Source organism: Trichosporon asahii (genome assembly GCF_000293215.1).
Source record: "Trichosporon asahii var. asahii CBS 2479 unplaced genomic scaffold scaffold00050, whole genome shotgun sequence".
Taxonomy (NCBI): domain Eukaryota; kingdom Fungi; phylum Basidiomycota; class Tremellomycetes; order Trichosporonales; family Trichosporonaceae; genus Trichosporon; species Trichosporon asahii.
This window is the reverse complement of record NW_014040874.1, coordinates 568365-588932: the sequence shown is the minus strand read 5'-3', so window position 1 is coordinate 588932 and position 20568 is coordinate 568365. Positions and strand designations below refer to the sequence as shown.

At 58.2% G+C, this 20568-nt stretch overlaps 5 protein-coding genes across 5 annotated transcripts; 3 read left to right on the top strand and 2 right to left on the bottom strand.

The window, feature by feature from the left end:
* Positions 1-2517: 2517 nt before the first annotated feature.
* On the top strand, positions 2518-4355 carry A1Q1_01456 (Ste12; the record flags this gene model as incomplete). Its single annotated transcript, XM_014324495.1, has 8 exons — positions 2518-2567; positions 2665-2782; positions 2845-2865; positions 2927-3002; positions 3048-3177; positions 3236-3494; positions 3550-4085; positions 4133-4355. 8 exons carry the CDS (start codon positions 2518-2520, stop codon positions 4353-4355), a joined length of 1413 nt encoding a protein of 470 aa, XP_014179970.1.
* A 130-nt stretch (positions 4356-4485) lies between these two features.
* On the top strand, positions 4486-4944 carry A1Q1_01455 (uncharacterized protein; the record flags this gene model as incomplete). The annotated part of the gene is made up of 1 exon (XM_014324494.1): positions 4486-4944. The coding sequence occupies one exon, from the start codon at positions 4486-4488 to the stop codon at positions 4942-4944; it is 459 nt and encodes a 152-aa protein (XP_014179969.1).
* Positions 4945-8608: 3664 nt separating this feature from the next.
* Positions 8609-14737, top strand: A1Q1_01454 (chitin synthase 6 (Chitin-UDP acetyl-glucosaminyl transferase 6); the record flags this gene model as incomplete). Its single annotated transcript, XM_014324493.1, has 5 exons — positions 8609-8685; positions 8765-9067; positions 9181-9304; positions 9344-13054; positions 13097-14737. The coding sequence occupies 5 exons, from the start codon at positions 8609-8611 to the stop codon at positions 14735-14737; spliced, it is 5856 nt and encodes a 1951-aa protein (XP_014179968.1).
* Positions 14738-16369: 1632 nt separating this feature from the next.
* On the bottom strand, positions 16370-18146 carry A1Q1_01453 (cysteine desulfhydrase; the record flags this gene model as incomplete). The annotated part of the gene is made up of 3 exons (XM_014324492.1): positions 16370-16376; positions 16431-17703; positions 17978-18146. 3 exons carry the CDS (start codon positions 18144-18146, stop codon positions 16370-16372), a joined length of 1449 nt encoding a protein of 482 aa, XP_014179967.1.
* A 588-nt stretch (positions 18147-18734) lies between these two features.
* A1Q1_01452 (serine-tRNA ligase) lies at positions 18735-20479 on the bottom strand (the record flags this gene model as incomplete). Its single annotated transcript, XM_014324491.1, has 4 exons — positions 18735-19763; positions 19801-20033; positions 20269-20382; positions 20461-20479. 4 exons carry the CDS (start codon positions 20477-20479, stop codon positions 18735-18737), a joined length of 1395 nt encoding a protein of 464 aa, XP_014179966.1.
* Positions 20480-20568: the final 89 nt, after the last annotated feature.

Below are 20568 nucleotides of genomic sequence, written 5' to 3'. Positions count from 1 at the left end.
GTAGAGTTTGCTTCTGAATGGATCCACCCCAGGACCTGTGTTCCTGCGCTGACGCCCCGCGGGCCATTACTCATAGCGCGCAAAGCGAGCCCTTGCAGCCTGTGCACGCAAACAGCGCATGCGTCGCACGCAGCATGTCGTACGTATCGCCCCACGGTATTGGGAACGGGTTACGGGTTTGAATCGACCGGCCAGAAACGATGCGATGATGACTGGCCAATGATTATAACCTGTCTAGGCAGTCACCAGTCAACGCAACGGTCAACGCGTGCAGCGCTCTGCAGCGCTCGCTGTATCAGACCGAATCAGGCTGCACTGGATCGCAGGATCGTCAGACATGGCGATAGTCGTCGGCGATGGCCCGATGCCCGCGCTGGCCGCCCTCATCGCCCTCTTCGCTCACCCCTGCCTGCCCTATCTCGTGTCACCGCCACGCGGCCCACTGGCCAGGCTCGCAGCGCGGCGCGCGAGCAATGTGCGGCGTGACAATCCTCCGGATTCCGGAGGCTGGTCCTACTAGCCCTACTAACCCTGCTAGCTGCGCGCAGTGAGCGGAGGAGGGGCTGGCTCCGGCAGCACTGGCTTGCAGTGCATGCTCTCGGAGATCAAGGGGCAGCGAGGATGTGAACAAGTAAAGATGGGCGATGCCGTACAGCCGCTCGTGGCAGAGGTCATTTGGACCAGATTCTTGTCACATAGGACGTGGGACGTGCCCGGAGGTAACTGGGCCGCAACCCGGCCCAAACCCAATTAACCCACATTGTCGGCAGTCGCAGACGGGATTAGGCACAAGGATTGAACAGAATGCCTGTACCCGAAGCTTGCATGAGCCAAAGAGGGACCCAAGGGCGGGGCAGCAGGGCGTGCATGCTGTCATGCTTCCGGTGCAGCGACGCGCGACACTGGCAGTAAGCAGGATATGCAGGAACGCAAGTTGGAGACACGAGACAGCGGCTCACGGCACGACGAAATGAGCGAGACGAGACGCAGCAATCAAGTGGCCAGGCTCTGTTAGCTCTGCTCTTTCTGCTCCCGGGCTCTTGGGAACATCTGGGGCCCTCCGATCCGTGATCCGTGTCCGTGACTCGCGACTTGCACATCAAGCGCATCGGCGGGTGCCGGGAGTATATCTGCAGCCTGCATGACTTGCCAGACTGCATGGCCTGGAAGCGTCGATGGAGGCCTTGGAGGGGCGTCGGGCGTCGGGCGCTGGGCGCCTGGCGCTGTGGGGCTCGCGCGCGGGCTGAGGCAGCAGGGCCCAGGGCCTGAGGCATCTTCTCTGACATGGGACACGCTACACCCACCCCTGGCCCTGCCCGTGCCCTTCAGTCAGCGAGGCCTCTGCGCTAGGCTTGTCTTGCCTTGCAGTGCAGAGCATGGCAGAGCAGGCGATCCAGACATTGCTGCGTCCTGCATCAAGTTGTCTCCTCTGCCCGTCTTCCCTCGCCTCCCCCTGGGCGTCCTGGCCTCCTGCGTCCTGGGTCGCTCCGTACCCTCCGTCTCGCTAGCGCGCTAGCGTCCTTCTCGTGCGCTCTCTTACACGACACATAATACACGTAACCCACAACCCTCAAAGGGTTTCCCTCGCTGACCCTCTCTGCGCCCTTAGGTCGTAGTGCGCTCTCCGAACCCCTTGCGTCTCTTGCGCGCGGCGTCGGCACCTCGCCCTCTGGCCGTCCGCCTGGACCGGGCTGCTGAGCCTTACTGCCTTTAAAGATTGTCCACCGGCCCGCCCCCTGTCGCCCAGCATCTTAATATTTCCTCAGCCTTTTCTCCTTTGGAACACGTTTCACCTTTCTCTAACCATCCATCCTTCCATCCAACTCCTAGCTCTGGGCCGCTAGGCTGCTTCCTCCAACAAGGTCGCATCCCCTCTGCCCCGAGCCCTCCTCCTCTCCATCCTCCTCCCTCCAACAACACCTTCCACAACCTCCTCACACGTCTCATCCTCCGAACTCTCCTCTCTCCAACATCTTACATCTCTCAGACTCCAATCCTTAATTCATCCTGTTTCCCCCCCACTTTTCCCCTCTCATCATCCATCACTCGTTCTCATCGACATCATCGACTAGTCGTCATACCACCACACCCACAGTCACAACCACAACCACAACCCTGCGACTTCCATCAGCAGCACCCCGACGTCAACAACATCGCCGCCGCTCATCTAATCGCGAACCCCTGACTCCACCTGTGATCTCGAACGCGCTACCTGTCGATACACACCAGTCTCCGGATCGTCTCACCACACCTCCTGTCCCTACGGCTTAGACTCTCCTTCGAAACTTCCATCATCGACAAGGCAAAGTCTCAGCCAAACGCTCCCCTCCATCACCCCTCGCACTCCTCAGTCGACCGTCTGCCCTCTGACTGAGCCCTGACTCCCGCTTCTTCAACCTCCCGGCAGCCCTCTCAACCCCGACGCCGAGTTCGAGCTACTACCGAGTAGCCGCCGCCATCATAGCCACTACTTTCGCAACCCTGCCCACCACCCACCTGCCTGGTACAGGCACAACTATGCTGGGCGGTCCCACCGAGGTAGAGGTTTATCACGCCCCATACAAGGAGTGGGTACTTCCGCGTTGTTGGCGAGCAGGGTGTCGTGATGGGCGTGACACCCATGGCGCCCTGTGCTGAGATTCACCAGTCACTGACGATCCTCAGAGGCCCCGGTATGGAAGAGGCCATTCTCTACCCCCTTCCGCCCCCCGCGGACGTCGTTCCACGGCGTCTGACTGACTCCGAGACGGCTCGCGTTGAGCTGCTCTGCAGACTGCTTTTCGTAAGCAACGCGCATCATCAAGGTTGCTGACATCACAGTTCCTTGCTACCGCTCCCACGAAGTGGTCTACGCTTCCTCAGAGCGTAAGTTCATGTCCTGGGTAACAGCGAAACTAACACGCAGCATCTTCCTGATCTCTCCAAGTTCCGACTTCCGAACGGCGAGGACGTTGCATGTGTGCTTTGGAACGGTCTTTATCATATCACGGGCACTGACATCGGTGAGTTTTGAGTTTGTCTGGGGAATGTTTGCTAATCAAATCCAGTTCGTGCTCTTCTTTTCCGTTTCGAGGCATTCGGTCGCCCCGTGAAGCACACCAAGAAGTGGGAGGAGGGTGTCTTCTCCGACCTTCGTAACCTTAAGCCTGGTGTTGATGCTTGTCTCGAGGAGCCTAAGTGAGTTTCAGATGTTGATTACGAGACACACACGGGAACACACCAGCTGACGCTACAGGTCTGCCTTCCTCGACTTCCTGTTCCGCAATGGATGCATCCGTACCCAGAAGAAGCAGAAGGTCTTCTACTGGTTCTCCGTCCCGCACGACCGTCTCTTCCTCGATGCTCTTGAGCGTGACTTAAAGCGCGAGAAGGCCGGTCAGGAGCCGACATCGGTGGTCGTCGGCGAGCCCGCTCGCAGCTTCAAATATGACCCCCGCCGCGGTCTCTACGAGCAGTTCATGGGTACCAACCGCGGAATGGAGGCGGCTATCCTGGTTAGTGCCTTGCGCTACTGATAACGTGTTTGCACAGACGCTGACGCTATCTCAGGACCAGGTCTACCCTCTGCAGGCACGCATTGCTCCCAATGCTGCTCACATGATGCCCGGAGGTATGGGTCCGGAGGGATCGAGGCAATCGAGCATGGACCCCAACATGGCCTACGACGGACGTCCCATGGACGGCTCGGTCGAGCAGAGCATGTGGGCTGGCCGTGTCGGCAACATTGATCCCAACACTGGCAGACCGGTTCCTGATTTTTTTCAGCCGACCGCCGACCAGTACCAGACGGGGCCAGGGGGATTACCCCAGTTCACCGTGACGATGTTTGAGGGAAGTTCGGCGTACAAGCGCAAGCGCACGCGTTCGAAGCGCTCCTCCCCTTCAAAGTCGGTGGCTCCCGAAGATGATGAGGAGAGGGCCAAGCGCGACGGAACGGCAGTCTCCACGGTCGGCGGTGACGAGAAGAAGCGCAAGACAGATTCAGTTCGTGACTCACCGGCACCGGGAGTCGATGCTGCCAACAGCAGCACCGCCTCGACAGCTGCCCCCCAAGCCGCGCATGCGGGCGCCACCGAGGAGAAGTCGTTCGTTTGCGTCTTCGAGTTTTGCCGCAGACCGTTCAAGCGCTTAGAGCACCTGAAGCGCCACATCCGGACGCACACGCAGGAGCGTCCGTTCGCTTGCAAGCTTTGTTCGCGCGCGTTCAGCCGGCAAGACAACCTCCTGCAGCACTTGCGCCTGCACCGCAAGGACGAGCCGCCCCGCTCGAGCAGCGAGACGGTCGAGGACTCGCGACTCAGCGCACCGCCTTATCTTGGCCGCCGCTGGCCGACGCAGTCACCAGCGCCGACTGATGGCATGATGTCACATGTCCCCGTTGAGTGAGTTGAGCATTTCCACAGGGGCGGTGAAAATTGCCCGTGTTGAAACATGAAACACCTTGTGGCAATGCGCTGACATTACAGCCCCAACGCACAGTATAACATGTACTACGGCGGCATGCAGGCGCCGCAGCGCTCGACGACGGTGCCGCCCGACTGGCTCTCGATGCCCCCGCCCAATGCTTGGAACGCGCCGAGTGTCTCTTCCGCTGGACCTTCGTTCACCCCGCCTCAACAGCCCATGCGCTACCGCTCTCTGACACCACACGGTGGCGGCGGTTCGTACAACTACGGCTCGATGGGTCCTCCCCCTGCCCCCGCCGCGAGCGGGATGGTCAACTCGATGCCGAACGTTTCGGGCACGCAGGGATACGTCTACTCTGAGCCTGCCCCGGTCGAGAGCCAGCAGACCGGCGAGTACTACCCGCCACAGCAGGGACAGTGGAACGGCGGAGTCGACGTCAACGGCGCGCCGATGGTCACGAAGCCCGAGGACGAGTACCACGGTGACCAGGCCGTCGACCCGAACAACAGCTGGCAGCAGCAGCCTCCTCCCATGTAAGCTAGCTACTAGGCTAGTCCACATCTTCAAACTCTGAGGCCATCTCGTCTTTTCTTCACGAAACCATGAGTCGGCCCAAACCACGGTCTTACATCTTGACGCCGCTCCCTACCGGCGACAAATCTTGGGTTGTTCAAACGAACCTTGACTTGCTTATCTTCTTTTCTCCTTCTTCTGTGTAAACCAGATTCCCCAGTTTAATGATTCGATACCAACAACCCTCACCCAACCCACTCGCCCTGGTCGTTCCACCGATCATCGCGAGCTTCGTCGCAAGACCAACACCCCGATACCGCGATTGAAACGGCGCAAGCCCCGGCGTCTCTGGCGCCCCGGTAACCGCTCTCTCTTCGTTCATCCCTTTTGCAGATAGAATACCGGCCTCTGTCCTCTCCTGCTCCCCCCATCTTGTCTCCTTCTCCTCCCTATCGAGAAGAAGAAAGACAAGGGAGGACAGAGGACAAGAAGCCCGAGGCCCGAGGCAACAGCAACACATGCCAAGTGCCGAGTACTAGTAACATCGACTTTGTATACCCACCCCTCCCCCCTTCTCTCACCACAACCATTGCTCCCACCACCACCTTGTTTCCACCACAACGCGAAATGCAGCAGTATAGCGACGAAAAAGAACGTGAATGGACTATTTTGTACACTGCACCTAAATTACCTCTGTTTGCGCTCTGGATCACTGACTGTTGCACGCGAAGCGTCCTGACTGAGCAGAGGAAGGATCGGAAGGAGGGAAGGAGGAAGTGCGATGACTGACTGAGCGCAGGACGCACTGACCTGAAACGCCAGTGTCGGAGCTGCCCACGTCAACAAGCAGCACCTGACCCGCACCGCAGCGTCGCTGGAAGCTACGTCGCTGGAGCAGGGCGGGATATCGCAGACGGGCTCCACCGCGCTCCAGCGTCGCACGTCACAAGCCTCCGGGTCCGATCGTCGATCGAGCGGAGGCTGGCAGGAGCCGCGCGGGGCCAACGCGAGCGGGGCCAGCGCGCGGATCAACGTAAGCCGCTCCCTCGCGTGCATAGCAACAGCCAACATAGCAAGACACGCTTTGCATAACTGCGAGATATTGAGATAACTTTTGTATTACGTACGGGCACTGTTGCAGCCGTGCTGCTGTGCTGCAGAACAGCAGCTACGCTGCGGCCAGAAGAGACATATGGGACGCACCTGCGCACCTTGCGTGCGGGGAGGAAGGCCGCTTAGTCGTCGCGGCGCTCGTTCTCGCCCTGGTCGCGGTCGCGCTCGTCGTCGTGGCGATCGTCGCGGTCGTCGCGGCGGTCATCGTCGCGGTCGTCGCGGCGGTCATCGTCGCGCTCATCGCGCTCGCCCTTGCGGGGCGGGGTCGTGGAGCGGCGGCGGTCGTCGCGGGGCTCGTCGCCGCGCGGCTCGTCACGCTCGTCGCGGCTGTCACGCCCGCTGTCGCGCTCGCGCTCGTACTCCCGGTCAGCGCGCTCGTCACGGCGCGGGCTGGGGGAACGGCGGCGAGGGCTAGGCGAGCGGCGACGAGGAGGAGAGCGCGCGCGGTCAGCGTGGCCACGGTCGCGGCGGTAGCTGATGTCAGCTGGGGGCTCACAAGCGCTTAGCTGATCGTCCCGGACACCGTCATCGGTGTCAGAAAAGACAGCAAGTACTCACTCCTCGTGGCGCCAAGCAGCCGAAGGCGGGCGCTTGGCCCACTGAACAGTAATGCGGCGGCCGTCGATGGTGCGACCGTGCATGTCGGCGACCGTGCATGTCGTAGTAGGCGTCCTCGGCGTCGTCCTCGCGGCGGAATTCGACGAAGGCGAAGGCTGCGTGGGGTGAGCTGCGGAATTCTTACTGTTTCCAGTCGGGCCGTCGTCGTCCTCGCTAGCTCGCTCGAAATGGGTCCTCGCTCGCTCGAACTTGTGTAGTGTTTGTGATGGATGCTAGCGGACTCTCCTCGAGGAGAAGCAAACGATTCGCTGTCGCTTTCGCACGCTTGTCGCCGCTTTCGCTCGATGCTCGGTGCACGCGCGGGGAGGGAAGGTCTTAAGGAGGATCATTCTCGTAGGGTGCGCTCGTTCTCGCTCGCCGCCACGCCGTTGCCGCGGACTGCCGGCGCTCGCGCGGACCCGACGGCTGACTTGCCACTGGGCTCGAGACTCTTGGGACGGAGGCCGGATGACGTTTGCGCCAGTGTGCCTGTCTTGAGACCTTGTGTCCGTTCCTGCCCGAGGCAAACTCGCTCCACGCTTTTGATCGCTGGACCGTTTCGTTTGAAGGTAGAATGACAGACCTAGCTCACGCTGAGCAAGACGGGCATGAGGGGTCTTCTCAAGGGGCTTTAGGAAAGAAAGGAGGATGAGGAAGACAACCACCAAAGGAGTTTGTCTGCGATGCTGAAGGGAACACGGCTACTTACGAGAGGAGGAAGCGCTCTTGAGCGCGGGGATGTCACAGCGGACGAGACGGCCAAAGCGCTCGAACTCCCACGCCAAGTCACGGGCGCGGAGGTTGGGGCTAAAGCCAGTCACGTAGAGAACACTGCGGTTGGTTAGTCGTCGACCCTTCCTTCATTGCCCGACGCAATGTTCGCCTGCTAAAACAAGAAAACGCATCGCATGCGCAACTCCGACTCACGTGCGGTTTTGCTGTTAAAAGTCAACATCGAAACCATGACAAAGAGAAAGTTCACGCACCATTCTAAGACAGAGAGTTGTACACAACAGCAAACAGGTAAACGAGATGAAGTGAGGAGTCGCGAGTGAGAAGAAGCAACAATAACGCAGAAGAGGCTGAGAGTTGCGGGGCTAGCCCTTAGCTCCATGGGTGGCGTTAAGGTGGGGATCGCATAACGCAACCACGTGTTAGGTGATCATCTCCCAGGGCAGCAGGGATGCAGCTGATGCAGGACATCGTTCCTCGCCACTGCGGTGTCGGCTCTCGCGTTCTCGGTCTAGGGTGTACGCAGTCGCCCAGCCACGGTGGGAACCAGGGATTACAACCCATCAAAGGGCCACGATTACAATATCGCAAATCAGTCAACGCTGTCCGTCAATTGGCCAGGGTTTGTCGATTTCACTGCGATGCTGCAATGCGCTGCTCTGGTACACAAGTTGAAACCTCGAGATCCTTACAAGCGGCCGTTCCTAGCGCCCGCGTCGTGACAAGCGAAAGCAAAGCCACCTTTTGTTTTCATCCGTGCAATGCCTTCCCTCCTTCAGTTAATCAGTTCAGTGTTCTCCTGGTGCATGCATGCATGCAATTCTCTTCTCCTTGCACCATGCATTGCATCCTATGTTTACGCCGATCCAGGTGTGGCGGACGAGCATGAATGGTGCATAGTGTGGTTGCTAAGCCGTTGGTTCGTTGGCTCTGTCGCATGGCGCAGCACAGCCCTTGGGGTGCGAATTATCGATGGGTATGGGTTCATGTCACTCTTGTTCCTCTTCCAACTCATCACTGCTTATTTGCTCATTCTCCTCCTCTCCTTTAGTCCTTCTTTCTTTCTCCTCTCTCCTTCTTTCTTTGCGTCTTCGGGTCTGACTGGCCAACGCCGACCTCTGAAGGCCAGACGCTCGCAGAGCAGGCTCGACTCTCGAACCGTTAATTCACCCGACCAAACAAACCCTGTTACGCAAAGTCGGGCGATTCACGAACAGCAAAACAACAAGGAACTATCACCTTCAACATGTCGTCCTTACGGCCTACGGGCGGAGGCCAGAACAAGCGCTTCTCGACTCGCTTCGAGGGCATCAGCGATCTCTGGTGAGCCCATTCCGTCGCCGAGTATTCAGTCGCGACACGTCCACGGCGGTATGCCCCGATCACTGCTAACTCTGCTTAGTGCACTCCCCTCTATCGCCGAGGACACGATCATCGCCTCACTTCGCGAACGCTATGTGACCTCTCAACCCTACACCGCCGTGTCCGACTCGGCGCTCGTCTCAATGAATCCTCTCACTGCGCTGCCCGTTAACAGCGACGCATCGCTTCATGACTATGTCAAGGAATATTTCCAGTCAGCAGGTGACGATATCGTCGGCCAGCCCGGCGGCAAAGAGTCCCTCGGACCACACATCTTCCGAACAACGCTCAATGCATACTACAACATGCGCAGGACGGGTCAAGACCAGATCATCCTCATGAGGTGAGTTGCAGAATATCTGGTGTGAACGCCGCCGTCGAGGCCTGAGAGCCGCCTCCCCCGGTTGTCGTTACGCTGGTCGCGAACAGGGTCTGGACCTGGCTGACCCCCCTTAGCGGTGCCACTGGCTCAGGCAAGTCGGAAATGCGTCGATTGGCTATCAAGGCCGTTTCCGAGGTTTCTGTAGCGCCCCATGGGAAGAAGGGCTACAAGGTCGGCAACCAGATCGCGAATGCAGAGGTAAGTGCATCGGTCTAGGAGCTCAATTGACGAGAACAGTTCATCCTCGAGTCTTTTGGTAACGCCCACACGGTGCACAACGACAATGCCTCGCGGTACGGAAACTACACAGAACTCCAGTTCACCGATCGCGGACGTCTCGAGGGACTGAAGACGATCGAGTACTACCTTGAGCGATCTCGAGTGAGCCAGGTCCCGGCGAGCGGCGAGCGCAACTTCCATGTCTTTTACTACCTCTGCGCGGGTATCGATGGCGAGGAACGCCAGCACTTGAGGCTAGGAAACGAGGGCGACTACCACTACCTCCAGTCTCGCGCCCGCAGGACAGGTGCCAGCGACCGCGAGCGCTTCCGCCAGCTGAAGCAGGCCTTCCGCGCTGTCGGAATGTCGAACCGACTTGTCGCTCAGGTCTGCCAGCTTCTCGCGTGTATCCTCCACATTGGAAACCTGCAGTTCTCTGGAGACGACGCTCTGCATGAAGGTGCTCTCGTTCTGAACGAGGACGTTCTCTCCACGGTCGCCGAATTCCTCGGTGTCCACGAGAATGCTCTCGCTGAGATCTTCTCGTTCAAGACGCTCCTCGTGCGCAAGGAGGTGTGCACCACGTTCCTCGATGTGGAGGGTGCTGAGTCCGTCCGAGATGAGCTTGCGCGTACTCTGTATTCGCTTCTCTTCTCATGGCTCAATGAGCACCTCAACCAAAAGCTCTGTAAGGATTCTTTCGGATCCTTCATCGCGATTCTCGACCTTCCCGGACAGCAAAACAACGCCGGCCCGACTCTTGGTATCAACTCGATCGACCAGTTCTGCTTCAACTTTGCGGCTGAGAAGCAGCACAACTGGATTCTTCACCGCATCCACGAGGCACCGCTGGCCGAGGCGGCCGCGGACAAGATGCCTCTCGAACGTATTCCCTACTTTGACAACACAGAGTGTCTCAAGATGCTTTCAGACCCCAAGACCGGTCTCATTGCCATTGCGGACGACCAGAGCAAGAAGAAGAGGACGGATAACCAGATGCTCGACGCCATGGCGAAGCGCTACACTGGGCACTCGTCATTTGCGGTTGGTAACATGGACCGCACGGGCTCAGCCTCTTTCACGGTCAACCACTACGGCGGTCCCGTCACCTACAGCGTTGAGGGATTCACTGACCGCAACGCCAATGAGACCAGTGCCGACATCCTCCGTCTCCTCCGCGGGTCCGCGACCGGTCCTACTCATGTCCCGGACGCTCAAGGATCTAACAACCCCTTCATCCGAACTCTCTTCTCGTCCCGTTCCATTGCTACGCAGATGCACCCTCGGAACGAGGACACCATCGTGGCAGCTCAGCAACCCGTCAAGCCCATGCGTGCTCCTTCAACTCGTCGAAAGCGCGCTGGATCGCGACTGCGTGCTGTTCAGGAAACCGAAGGAGAAGATGCTGAAGTTGGAGGAGGAAACGACGAGGGCAATGCCGGTACTCAGCTGCACTGCGTGGCTGGGCAACTGTGGCAGGCACTCTCCGGACTCTTTGCTACGTTTGATCAGATCCAGCCCTGGTTCGTGTTCTGTCTGCGACCGAACGACTCCCAACTTCCAGCTCAAGTCGAGACCCGCTCGGTCAAGGCGCAGATTCGCAGCCTGGGTCTGACGGAGATCAGCCAGCGTTTACGGTCGGCGGACTTTGAGGTTCGCATGACGCACCAGGAGTTCGCGGACAGATACTACGACGAGTTTGCTGAGCGTGCTATTGGCAACCAGGGAACCACTGCTGATCGTATCCGCGACCTGAAGCGTGTTCTTCAGCTTGACGACCACCACATGCTGGTTAGTTCGAGCCGTGTGTTCCTGTCCCACGCCACGTTCCACCGTTTCGAGGACCGGTTACGTGAGTCCGACGGTCTCGAGATGCCCGAGCACTTGGCAGCTGGCCCGGCCGACAAGGACGACCACTTCGCCCCTGGTCATCGCACGCACTCGCCTGAGCCTGAGCCCATGTTCGACTTCCACCAAGAGCGGAACTTCGCTCGCAACGACTCCACCGCTGCACTTCCTCTGGTGGCTAACGCGGCACCTGCACCTCAATATCCGTCTTCCGAGCCCGATGACGAATCGCGTGGTTTCGCTCCAAGCCAGGCCACGAGCGCTTTCGGTGACTCGCAATCTGTCGCAGGAACCGACGCGTACGCACCTTCGCGCAACATGTTCCACGACATGGAGAAGACGCGCGGTGAGAAGGATGTTCTCGACGAGCTTCCTGAGGATAACGAGGTGCAAGAGGAGTACAAGGAGTCGCCGGCGCGTCGTCGCTGGGTCCTTCTCTGTCGCCTGCTCACTTGGTGGATCCCGGACTTTGCCCTCAGTCGCTTGGGTCGTATGAAGCGTCAGGACATCCGACAAGCCTGGCGCGAGAAGCTCGCGATCAACCTCATTATCTGGTTCATCTGTGGCTGCACGATTTTCGTCATCGCCGGTCTTGCTCCTGTTATCTGCCCTACCCAGCACGTCTTCACTCAAGCCGAACTGAACAGTCATAACTACAAGGAGAACCCGAAGAGTGCCTACACGGCCATCCGCGGAGAGGTCTTCGACTTCACATCCTTCCTTGGAACGCACCAACGCATCGTTCCGATTGTCGACTCCAAGACCATGCAGCCTTACTCGGGCGTCGACGCAAGCAGTCTCTTCCCTGTCCAGGTGTCTGCCGTGTGCAGTGGCACCAATCCTAACGGTATCTCGCCCTACATCACTCTGGACGCCACGAACCAAACAAACCCGTTCTCCCAGTACCACGACTTCCGCGCCTCGCACACTTCGACCGACTTCCGCCCCGACTGGTACCGCGAGCAGATGATGACTCTCGGAGGAGGTTACCGCAAGGGCTGGATGGGTTTCACGAAAAAGGACCTGAAGCACAAGGCCGACAACAAGGAAGTTGTTGGTATCATCGACGGTTACATTTATGACCTGACGACCTACTACAACCAGGGTGGTGGTGGTATCCAGTTCCCGAAGGATCTGGACGAGACCAGCGAGGCTGCTACGTCGGCCTACGCCCAGCGCGCTTTCATGGCCGACCAGGTCACGCAGATGTTCCTGCAGAACTCTGGAAAGGATGTCTCGAAGCTTTGGCACGACAACGTTCGCAAGGCCCTTGGTGACGAGGTCTGGAACATGCAATCAGACTGTCTTCGCTGGCTCTTCATCGTGGGCAAGCTTGACACTCGTGACTCGCCTCAGTGTCTGTTCTCGACCTACATCCTTCTTGCCCTCTCCTGTGTGATGGTCGCTATCATTGCCTTCAAGTTCTTGGCTGCCATCCACTTCGGCCCCTCCCGTGCGCCCGAGAACCACGACAAGTTCGTTATCTGCCAGGTTCCCTGTTACACTGAGGGAGAGGAGTCACTCCGCAGGACCATCGACTCGCTCGTCAAGCTCCGTTACGACGACAAGCGCAAACTCATCTTCGTGATCTGCGACGGTAACATTAAGGGTTTCGGAAACGAGAAGCCTACCCCGGCTATCGTGTGCGATATTCTCGGCGTTGACCCGAACCTCGACCCGGAGCCGCTCTCCTTCCTTTCGCTTGGCGAGGGAAGCAAGCAGCACAACATGGGCAAGGTGTACTCTGGTCTTTACGAGTGCGCTGGTCACGTCTGTCCCTACCTCATCGTTGTGAAGGTTGGCAAGCCCTCGGAGCGTCCCAAGCCTGGTAACCGTGGTAAGCGTGACTCGCAGATGCTCCTCATGCACTTCCTGAACAAGGTGAGTTAACCTGACATCTGTGTCGGTCAAACTAACGTTCAGGTTCACTTCAACTCGCCCATGAACCCCCTCGAGCTGGAGATCTACCACCAGATCAAGAACGTTATCGGTGTCAACCCGAGTTTCTACGAATACCTGTTCATGGTCGATGCCGATACAACTGTCGATGAGTTATCTCTCAACCGCCTCGTCTCGGCCTGCATGCACGACAAGAAGATTGTCGGTATTTGTGGTGAAACGTCCATCTCGAACGCCAAGCAGTCTATCGTCACCATGTCCCAGGTGTACGAGTACTTCATCTCTCACCACTTGGCGAAGGCTTTCGAGAACCTCTTTGGCTCCATTACCTGTCTGCCCGGTTGTTTCACCATGTACCGCCTTCGCACCCCAGACACCCGCAAGCCTCTCTTCATCTCGAACCAGATCATTCACGACTACTCCGAGAACCGCGTCGACACTCTTCATCTGAAGAACCTTCTCCACCTTGGTGAAGACCGTTATCTGACGACTCTGGTCCTCAAGCACTTCCCCACCTACAAGACGAAGTTCGTCCGTGACGCTCGTGCCCAGACTGTCGTCCCCGATGACGGCAAGGTTCTCATGTCCCAGCGTCGTCGTTGGATCAACTCGACCGTGCACAACATGGCTGAGCTTATCTTCCAGGACAACATGTGCGGTTTCTGTTGTTTCTCGATGCGCTTCGTCGTCCTCATCGATCTGATCTCGACGATTATCGCCCCGGTCACTGTCGGTTACATTGTCTACCTTATCTACATTATCGTGAAGAGCGGTAGCAACATCCCGATTCTGTCCATTGCGATGTTGGCGGCGGTTTACGGTCTTCAAGCACTCGTCTTCATTTTCCGTATGCGCTGGGACATGGTCGCCTGGATGGTCTTCTACATCCTTGCCATCCCCTTCTTCTCGCTCTACCTGCCCCTCTACTCCTTCTGGCGCATGGACGACTTCTCTTGGGGTTCCACGCGTCTCGTGGTCGGCGAGAAGGGCAAGAAGGTCGTCATTCACGACGAGGGCAAGTTCGACCCGAAGCGGATCCCGCTCAAGTCTTGGAACGACTACGAGAACGAGCTGTGGGACCAGGAGTCGAACCACTCGCTCGACACCTGGGCCGCTCCGCAGAAGAGCGACTACATGGGTGACGGCGGATCCATTTACGGCGCCCCCAGCATGTACAACCAGTCCCAGTATGGTGGACAATCGCAATACGGTGGACAGTCCCAGTACGGACAGTCGCAGACTGGTCGTGGAAGCGTCTACCCACCGTCTTCGTTCTACAGCCACGGTCCTACTGCCTCGCAGGAGAACCTGCGTGCCGGATCCCGCAACGAGTCCTACTACGAGCGTGCTCCCCGCGGAACGTTCTACGACCGTGAGGGCGACACCGGCAGCTTCCACCCCGGTGACAATAACAGCATGTACGCCAGCTCCTTCTACGGACAACCGCCTCTGCAGCCCGTCAACTCGAACTACGGTCTGCCCCAAGACGATGGCCCCACGGACATGCAGCTCGAGGCCAGCATTCGCCGCATCTGCCAGGGTGCCGATCTCGATACGCTCACCAAGAAGGGCGTGCGCAAGCAGCTCGAGTCCGAGTACGGCCGCAACCTGGCGTCTCGCAAGGACACCATTAATAAGATTATTGAGGACGTTCTTGCCGAGTAAGCCAGTTTCACGAACCTACGATTCTAGTCTTCCATACCACCTCACCTGAACTCTCTACCCTCATACCAACCTAACAACCCCCACACGAAACAAACGGACTTTGTTATGACCCAATGTGCACTTGATATATAGATAGCAATTTTCACATGCAAAACCCCATCTGTCAGCTCTAGCGAAGTGTTGCATTGGCAGGATGAATGTAGTAGCTGACTTACTGATTGTGTTGCCACTAGCAGCAATCTGAATCCGAAACGCTCAGCCAGGTACGCTAGCGCGCTACTGGTGGAGGCACGCAAGTGGAGGTGAAACATGCTTTCAGCTTCTTCCTCATCGTCAACCACCCACCATGAGCGACGACGCCGTGCTCGACGCAATCCGGAAACGTCTTCTGGAGACGGGGGACTGGGAGAGGTGAGTGCCAAGCGTCCCTCAAGCTCGTGGGCACTGCGAGGTGTGCTTGCCTGGCATGGTTGTGAAGGCAGGCTTTCCCGCCCCATGACAATACCCGTACCCGCGGAGATGATTTGTCTGTCGAGCATCACCTCCTTGCAAGTCACAGAAGATATGCGCGATGTTCTGCTTGGAGGACTCTACAATAATATCGCGGATGTTTGGCGAGAAAGAGAGCTTTCACCTGAACGTGCAGCCCGTTCGGCTGTTGTTTTCGCGCGACCTTCCTCGCCGATCAGCACTTCTCGACACGTCTCTCGCCCTCGCACACTGAAAGCTTGATGGAGTAAAGGACGCAGCTAACGGTCAGAATATCCAAGCTGCTCCGAGCACAACTCGAGGAGTCCGGCTTTGACGACGACATCAAGGACCTCGCAAAGGGTGAGTAGCGTGCGGCGGCGGTCGCCCATGGAGGGCGCCTGTCGCGTCCTCTAGGCCGCTCGCTTTCATCCTCTTATGTTATGGGTTTGTGCACGAGAGGGACGAACCTGGAGAGAAATTACAGTGTCAACGTCTCCCTCTTATTCGCCTTCCACCTGTGTGCCCCTTCTCATAAGCGTCACACTCCTCGCCCGCCAACGAGAGTAGTTCATCACTCACAACTCCCCCCTCACACACACGATTCCCGTCAAGCTGCATTCCCACTGCCGGTAAGCTGACATGCAGAAAAGGCCCGCGCGCAAGGCGCGCCCTCGCTGGCCAAGCTCGTTGCCGAGGTTTCGCCCAGTGCGAACTGTGAGTTTGTTGAAACGATTGCAGAGAACTGACAAACAGCCCTTGTCTCTGCGCAGGTGCGCGAGGCTGTCATCCGCAAGATTGAGGCAGTGCTCGAGCGTGAGGTCGAGAAGGTCTGATTGTTGTATTCATGCATTACGTGTATTCTGACTTCTGCTTGTTGCACACTAAAGGGAAGATGTTCGGTTGGGGAATAGAGGCTGCAGTGTAACTTCACAAAGAGTGAGAGGCTCAAACCCCCTCTGACCAGCTTGTTTGTCAATGTTTGTGCAGCTCATGCGGCCCAGCTCCTGCTCTGATAGAATACATCAGCCTGATGCCGGAGACACCGGGACGTGCAGTCCCGGGACATGGATCTGTTTATCGTTTGTACTACATGCTCTTGCGAGAGACCACTCTCATATACCTGATACTACCAAATTACCTCGATCGCCTGACGCAGTGCGTTTAGTGGCTGCGGGATGTCAGCTAACGGTACACCCTGAGTGAGCTGGGGAAGAAGACTTACTCGGACCACTTGACGCTGTTGAGGTCGATACCCTCCTGGACCATCTCCCAGAGGGGGCTCATGTCCCTGAGCTTGGTGACGACCTGGACGATACGGTTGACGACCATGTCGATCTCGGCCTCGGTGGTGAACCGTCCGATACCGAAGCGGAGGGAGGAGTGGGCCATGTCGTCACTGGCACCGAGGGCACGGAGGACATACGAGGGCTCGAGGGAGGCGGAGGTGCACGCGGATCCGGACGAGAGGGCGACGTCCTTGAGCGCCATGAGGAGCGACTCACCCTCGACGTAAGCGAAAGAGAGGTTGACACAGCCAGGGTAGCCGTGCTTCGGGTCACCGTTGCGGACGACGTGCTCGACGTCCTTGGTGATGCCGTCGATGAGGCGCTGCGAGAGCTTGGAGATGTGCGCATGGTCGGCGCTCATCTCCTGCGAGCAAAGGCGCGCCGCCTCGCCGAGACCGACGACGATCGGCGCCGGCACGGTTCCGGAACGGAGACCACGCTCCTGGCCACCACCGTGGATGAGCGGCTCAAGACGGACACGCGGGCGACGACGGACGTAAGCGGCACCGACACCCTTGGGGCCGTAGATCTTGTGGCCCGAGATCGACATGGCGTCGATGCCCATGGCCTCGACATCGATGGGGATCTTACCGACAGCCTGCGCAGCGTCGGTGTGGAAGAGCGCCTTGGTCACCTTGTTCTCCTTGGCGTAGTCCTTGAGCACCTGCGAGATCTCAGCGAGCGGCTGGATGACACCGATCTCGTTGTTGACGGCCATGATGGAGACAAGCGACGTGTCGGGGCGGAGGGCGGCCTTCAGGTCCTCAAGAGAGATGAGACCCGTTGGTCCGACGGGGAGGTAGGTGACCTCGAAGCCCTGAGTCTGGAGGAAACGACACGAGTCGAGGACACACTTGTGCTCGGTCTGCGTCGTAATGATGTGCTTCTTCTTGCCCTTGTGGAAGTTGGCGATACCCTTGACGATCATGTTGTTGCTCTCGGTCGCACCGGAGGTGAACACGACGTCCTTGGGACCGGCACCGATCAGGTTCGCGACGTGCTCGCGCGCCTCCTCAACGAGACCCTCGGCCTCCCATCCGTAGGCATGCGTGCGCGAATGCGGGTTGCCGTACATCTCAGTAAAGAGCGGCATCATCTTGTCAAGCACGCGCGGGTCCATGGGCGTCGTAGCCTGCATGTCGAGGTAGATAGGGCGGCCGGTCATGGCCGTGCTCTTGGCGGGGGCGAGCTTGAAGCCCGGAAGCTCGGCTGTGCGGTAGTCAGTTCGGGTTCAATAATGATGCAATCTTTGCGTGTCGGTGACGACGGTTGAGGTGACTACCTCCAGTCCCTCCAGTGGGCGCCCGATGCGCCACCAAGCAGAAGTCGATCGCAAATCTCTGTAAGCCTGCTCGGAAGTGTTTTTGCACGTCCGAGGATCATCTCCGGACCACTGGCCATGATCCGAGAAGCATGCCCGACCTGAGGAATCGGAGATCCGCGACACTATTTTCCATCGCCACCGGCGAAAAGTCACACTTACCCTGCTCAGCTTCGGCGACCGGAGCGTCGGAGACATTGGCGCCGACCTTGGATGTGGGGGTGGCGAGACCACGGACGGCGGGAACCGAGGCGGCACGAGCGACGCTCGCGCGGAGGGGGGTGGCGAGAGCCGAACGGAGAGGCTGGCGCGCGGCACGGACGGCGTGCATGTTGGGTTTTCTGGGCTTTGCGGGTCGGAAAAGAAATGAACACAAGAAGAAAGGAGGTCGGAGAGGGTTGCGGTGATCCTACAGTCGTCTACAGTCGAAGAAGGCGCTTCTTGTGGACGAGTTGGGGGTTTTGGAGGAAGGGGTTAAGAGGGAAAGGTTGACAGGACCTAAGACGGAGGGAGGAGAGAAAGTTATGCTTGAGGCCGAGCGAGTTCGCCGAGGCCATCTGCAGCATCTGCAGCTCCGGTAGGTGATTACTCGACCCTCTGCAAGTCACGTGTTTCGCAGGCTCGCTTGGGCCGGCTATATCCCTCCAATTGGCAACGTCTGGTCCCCGACGTTTTTCTAATCCTCCCAATAAACCAGTCCTAATTGGCATAAATGCCGCATCTCATCCAACTCCAGCAGAGGAGCTTATGTAACCAGAGAACGGCCGACCGGCCGACCCGACGAGTCAGTAGTTGTCGTGTCTGTTGGTCCGTCTATCAGCTGGACTGACTCGACGCAACCAGCTCAGCTAACACCAAGGGTCTAGATATGGTCCCCCTGCATGCATTAAAACCGGTCTATAGATGAAGCAAGAGTCTATTACTTCTTCTCCTTCTTCTCCTTCTTGGCGTCCTTCTTCGGGAGCTCCTGGGTGAAGGGGAGGAATTCACGGCCCTGCATGTAAGGCTGGAGGGCCTTCGGGATGCGGATACCGTCAGGGGTCTGGTAGTTCTCAACGAGACAGCAGAGGGCACGCTCGGTGGCACACAGAGTACCGTTCAGCATGTGGACGAAACCGGCCTTCTCGTTGGCGGCGCGCTTGTAGCCGAGACGGACGTTGAGGGAGCGCGACTGGTAGTCCGTGCAGTTGGAGCACGAGACGAGCTCCTTGTACTCTCCCTGGAAGGGGAACCAGGCCTCGAGGTCGTACTTGATCGAAGCAGCGTTGTTGAGACCGCCAGAGACGATGTTGACAACACGGTAGGGGATCTCAAGCGACTCGTAGAACTCGCGGGCGGTCTCGACCATCGAGTCGAGCATGGCGGGGGACTCCTCAGGGTCGCAAATAATAAACTGCTCGACCTTCTCGAACTGGTGGACACGGAAGATACCCCAGGTGTCGCGGCCGTGGCTACCGGCCTCCTTACGGAAACAGGTCGAGTAACCAGCGTACTTGATGGGGAGGGACTTGGGCTCGATGTTCTCGTCAGAGTGCATGCCGGACAGGGGCTGCTCCGAGGTGGCAATGAGGTATCGGTCATTCTCCTCGACGCCGTCACCGCCAGTAACCTTGTAGAGAGCCTCGTCGAACTCCTCAAGCTGGGCAGTCTTGGCCATGATCTCCTTGCGCATCATGAAGGGAGCCTGGATCTTCTTGTACTGCTTCTTGCGGAGGAAGTCGAGACCGTAGTTGATGAGAGCCTGGTTAAGGTCGACACCGTCGTTGGTCAGGAAGTAGCCACGGTGACCGTTGATCTTGGAGCCGCGCTCGCCGTCGAAGGCCTCGAGGCGGTACATAACCTCGTGGTGGGGAAGGATGTCAGTCTGCTTGTCCTCAACAGTGAGAGGAGCAGAGTTGCCCTTGTGGTTGGGCTCGGGGTGCCAGAAAGCCTTGACGGGGTTGTCGTCCTGGGCGTCAGCTCGGACAAGATCTCTCACGACTCACCTCAGTCAGAGAGACGTGGCAGGCAGGGTCGACAATGTTTCCTATCCTGGCAGCGGTGCGGTCACGGGCGTTGTTGAGCTCGTTGGCCTTAGCCTGGAGCTCAGCAATCTTCTTGTCGTGCTCGGCCTTCTTGGCCAGGAGCTCCGAGGCATCGCCCTTGGCCTTCTTGATGGCACCGATCTCCTTCTGGACGGCGTTGACCGCGCGGCGCTCGGTCTCAACCTCATACTGGGCTGAATTGCGAAGAACCGGTGTTGGATTGAATGAAAACACGCATCGATGATGCCACCGGGTGCAGGTATTTTGACATTCAACAGACGAAGTTGTTCATGCAAGGCCAGAAGCACATTGTTGACGCGAAGAAGAGGATGTGGCAAATTAATCGCGCGATGGCATGGGATCGATGTGTCAGATTACGAGGGATCCATGTCAGCTGTTGCGCATCTAAACCAAGAAATGTCCACTCACCAGCCCTAGCCTGGTTGTAGAGCTCAAGAACCTCGTCGACGAGCTCAACCTTGGCTCCACGCTTGCGCTGCGACTCGCGCACGATCTCGGGGTTGCCGCCCTTGTCCGTCTGGACTGTGACCCGTCAGCTCTGAGAACACGCATTGAACGGAATCGGATTGCTACACAGCGTTCCACTACGTGCATACTCACAGTAGGCAAGATCGATCATGGTTTTTAAGAGATGAGAGGGGTATCAAGCTCTGCACCGTCGCTTTGACATCTTTGGCAGCTCGAAGATGTCTTGTCAACGAGTCTGAA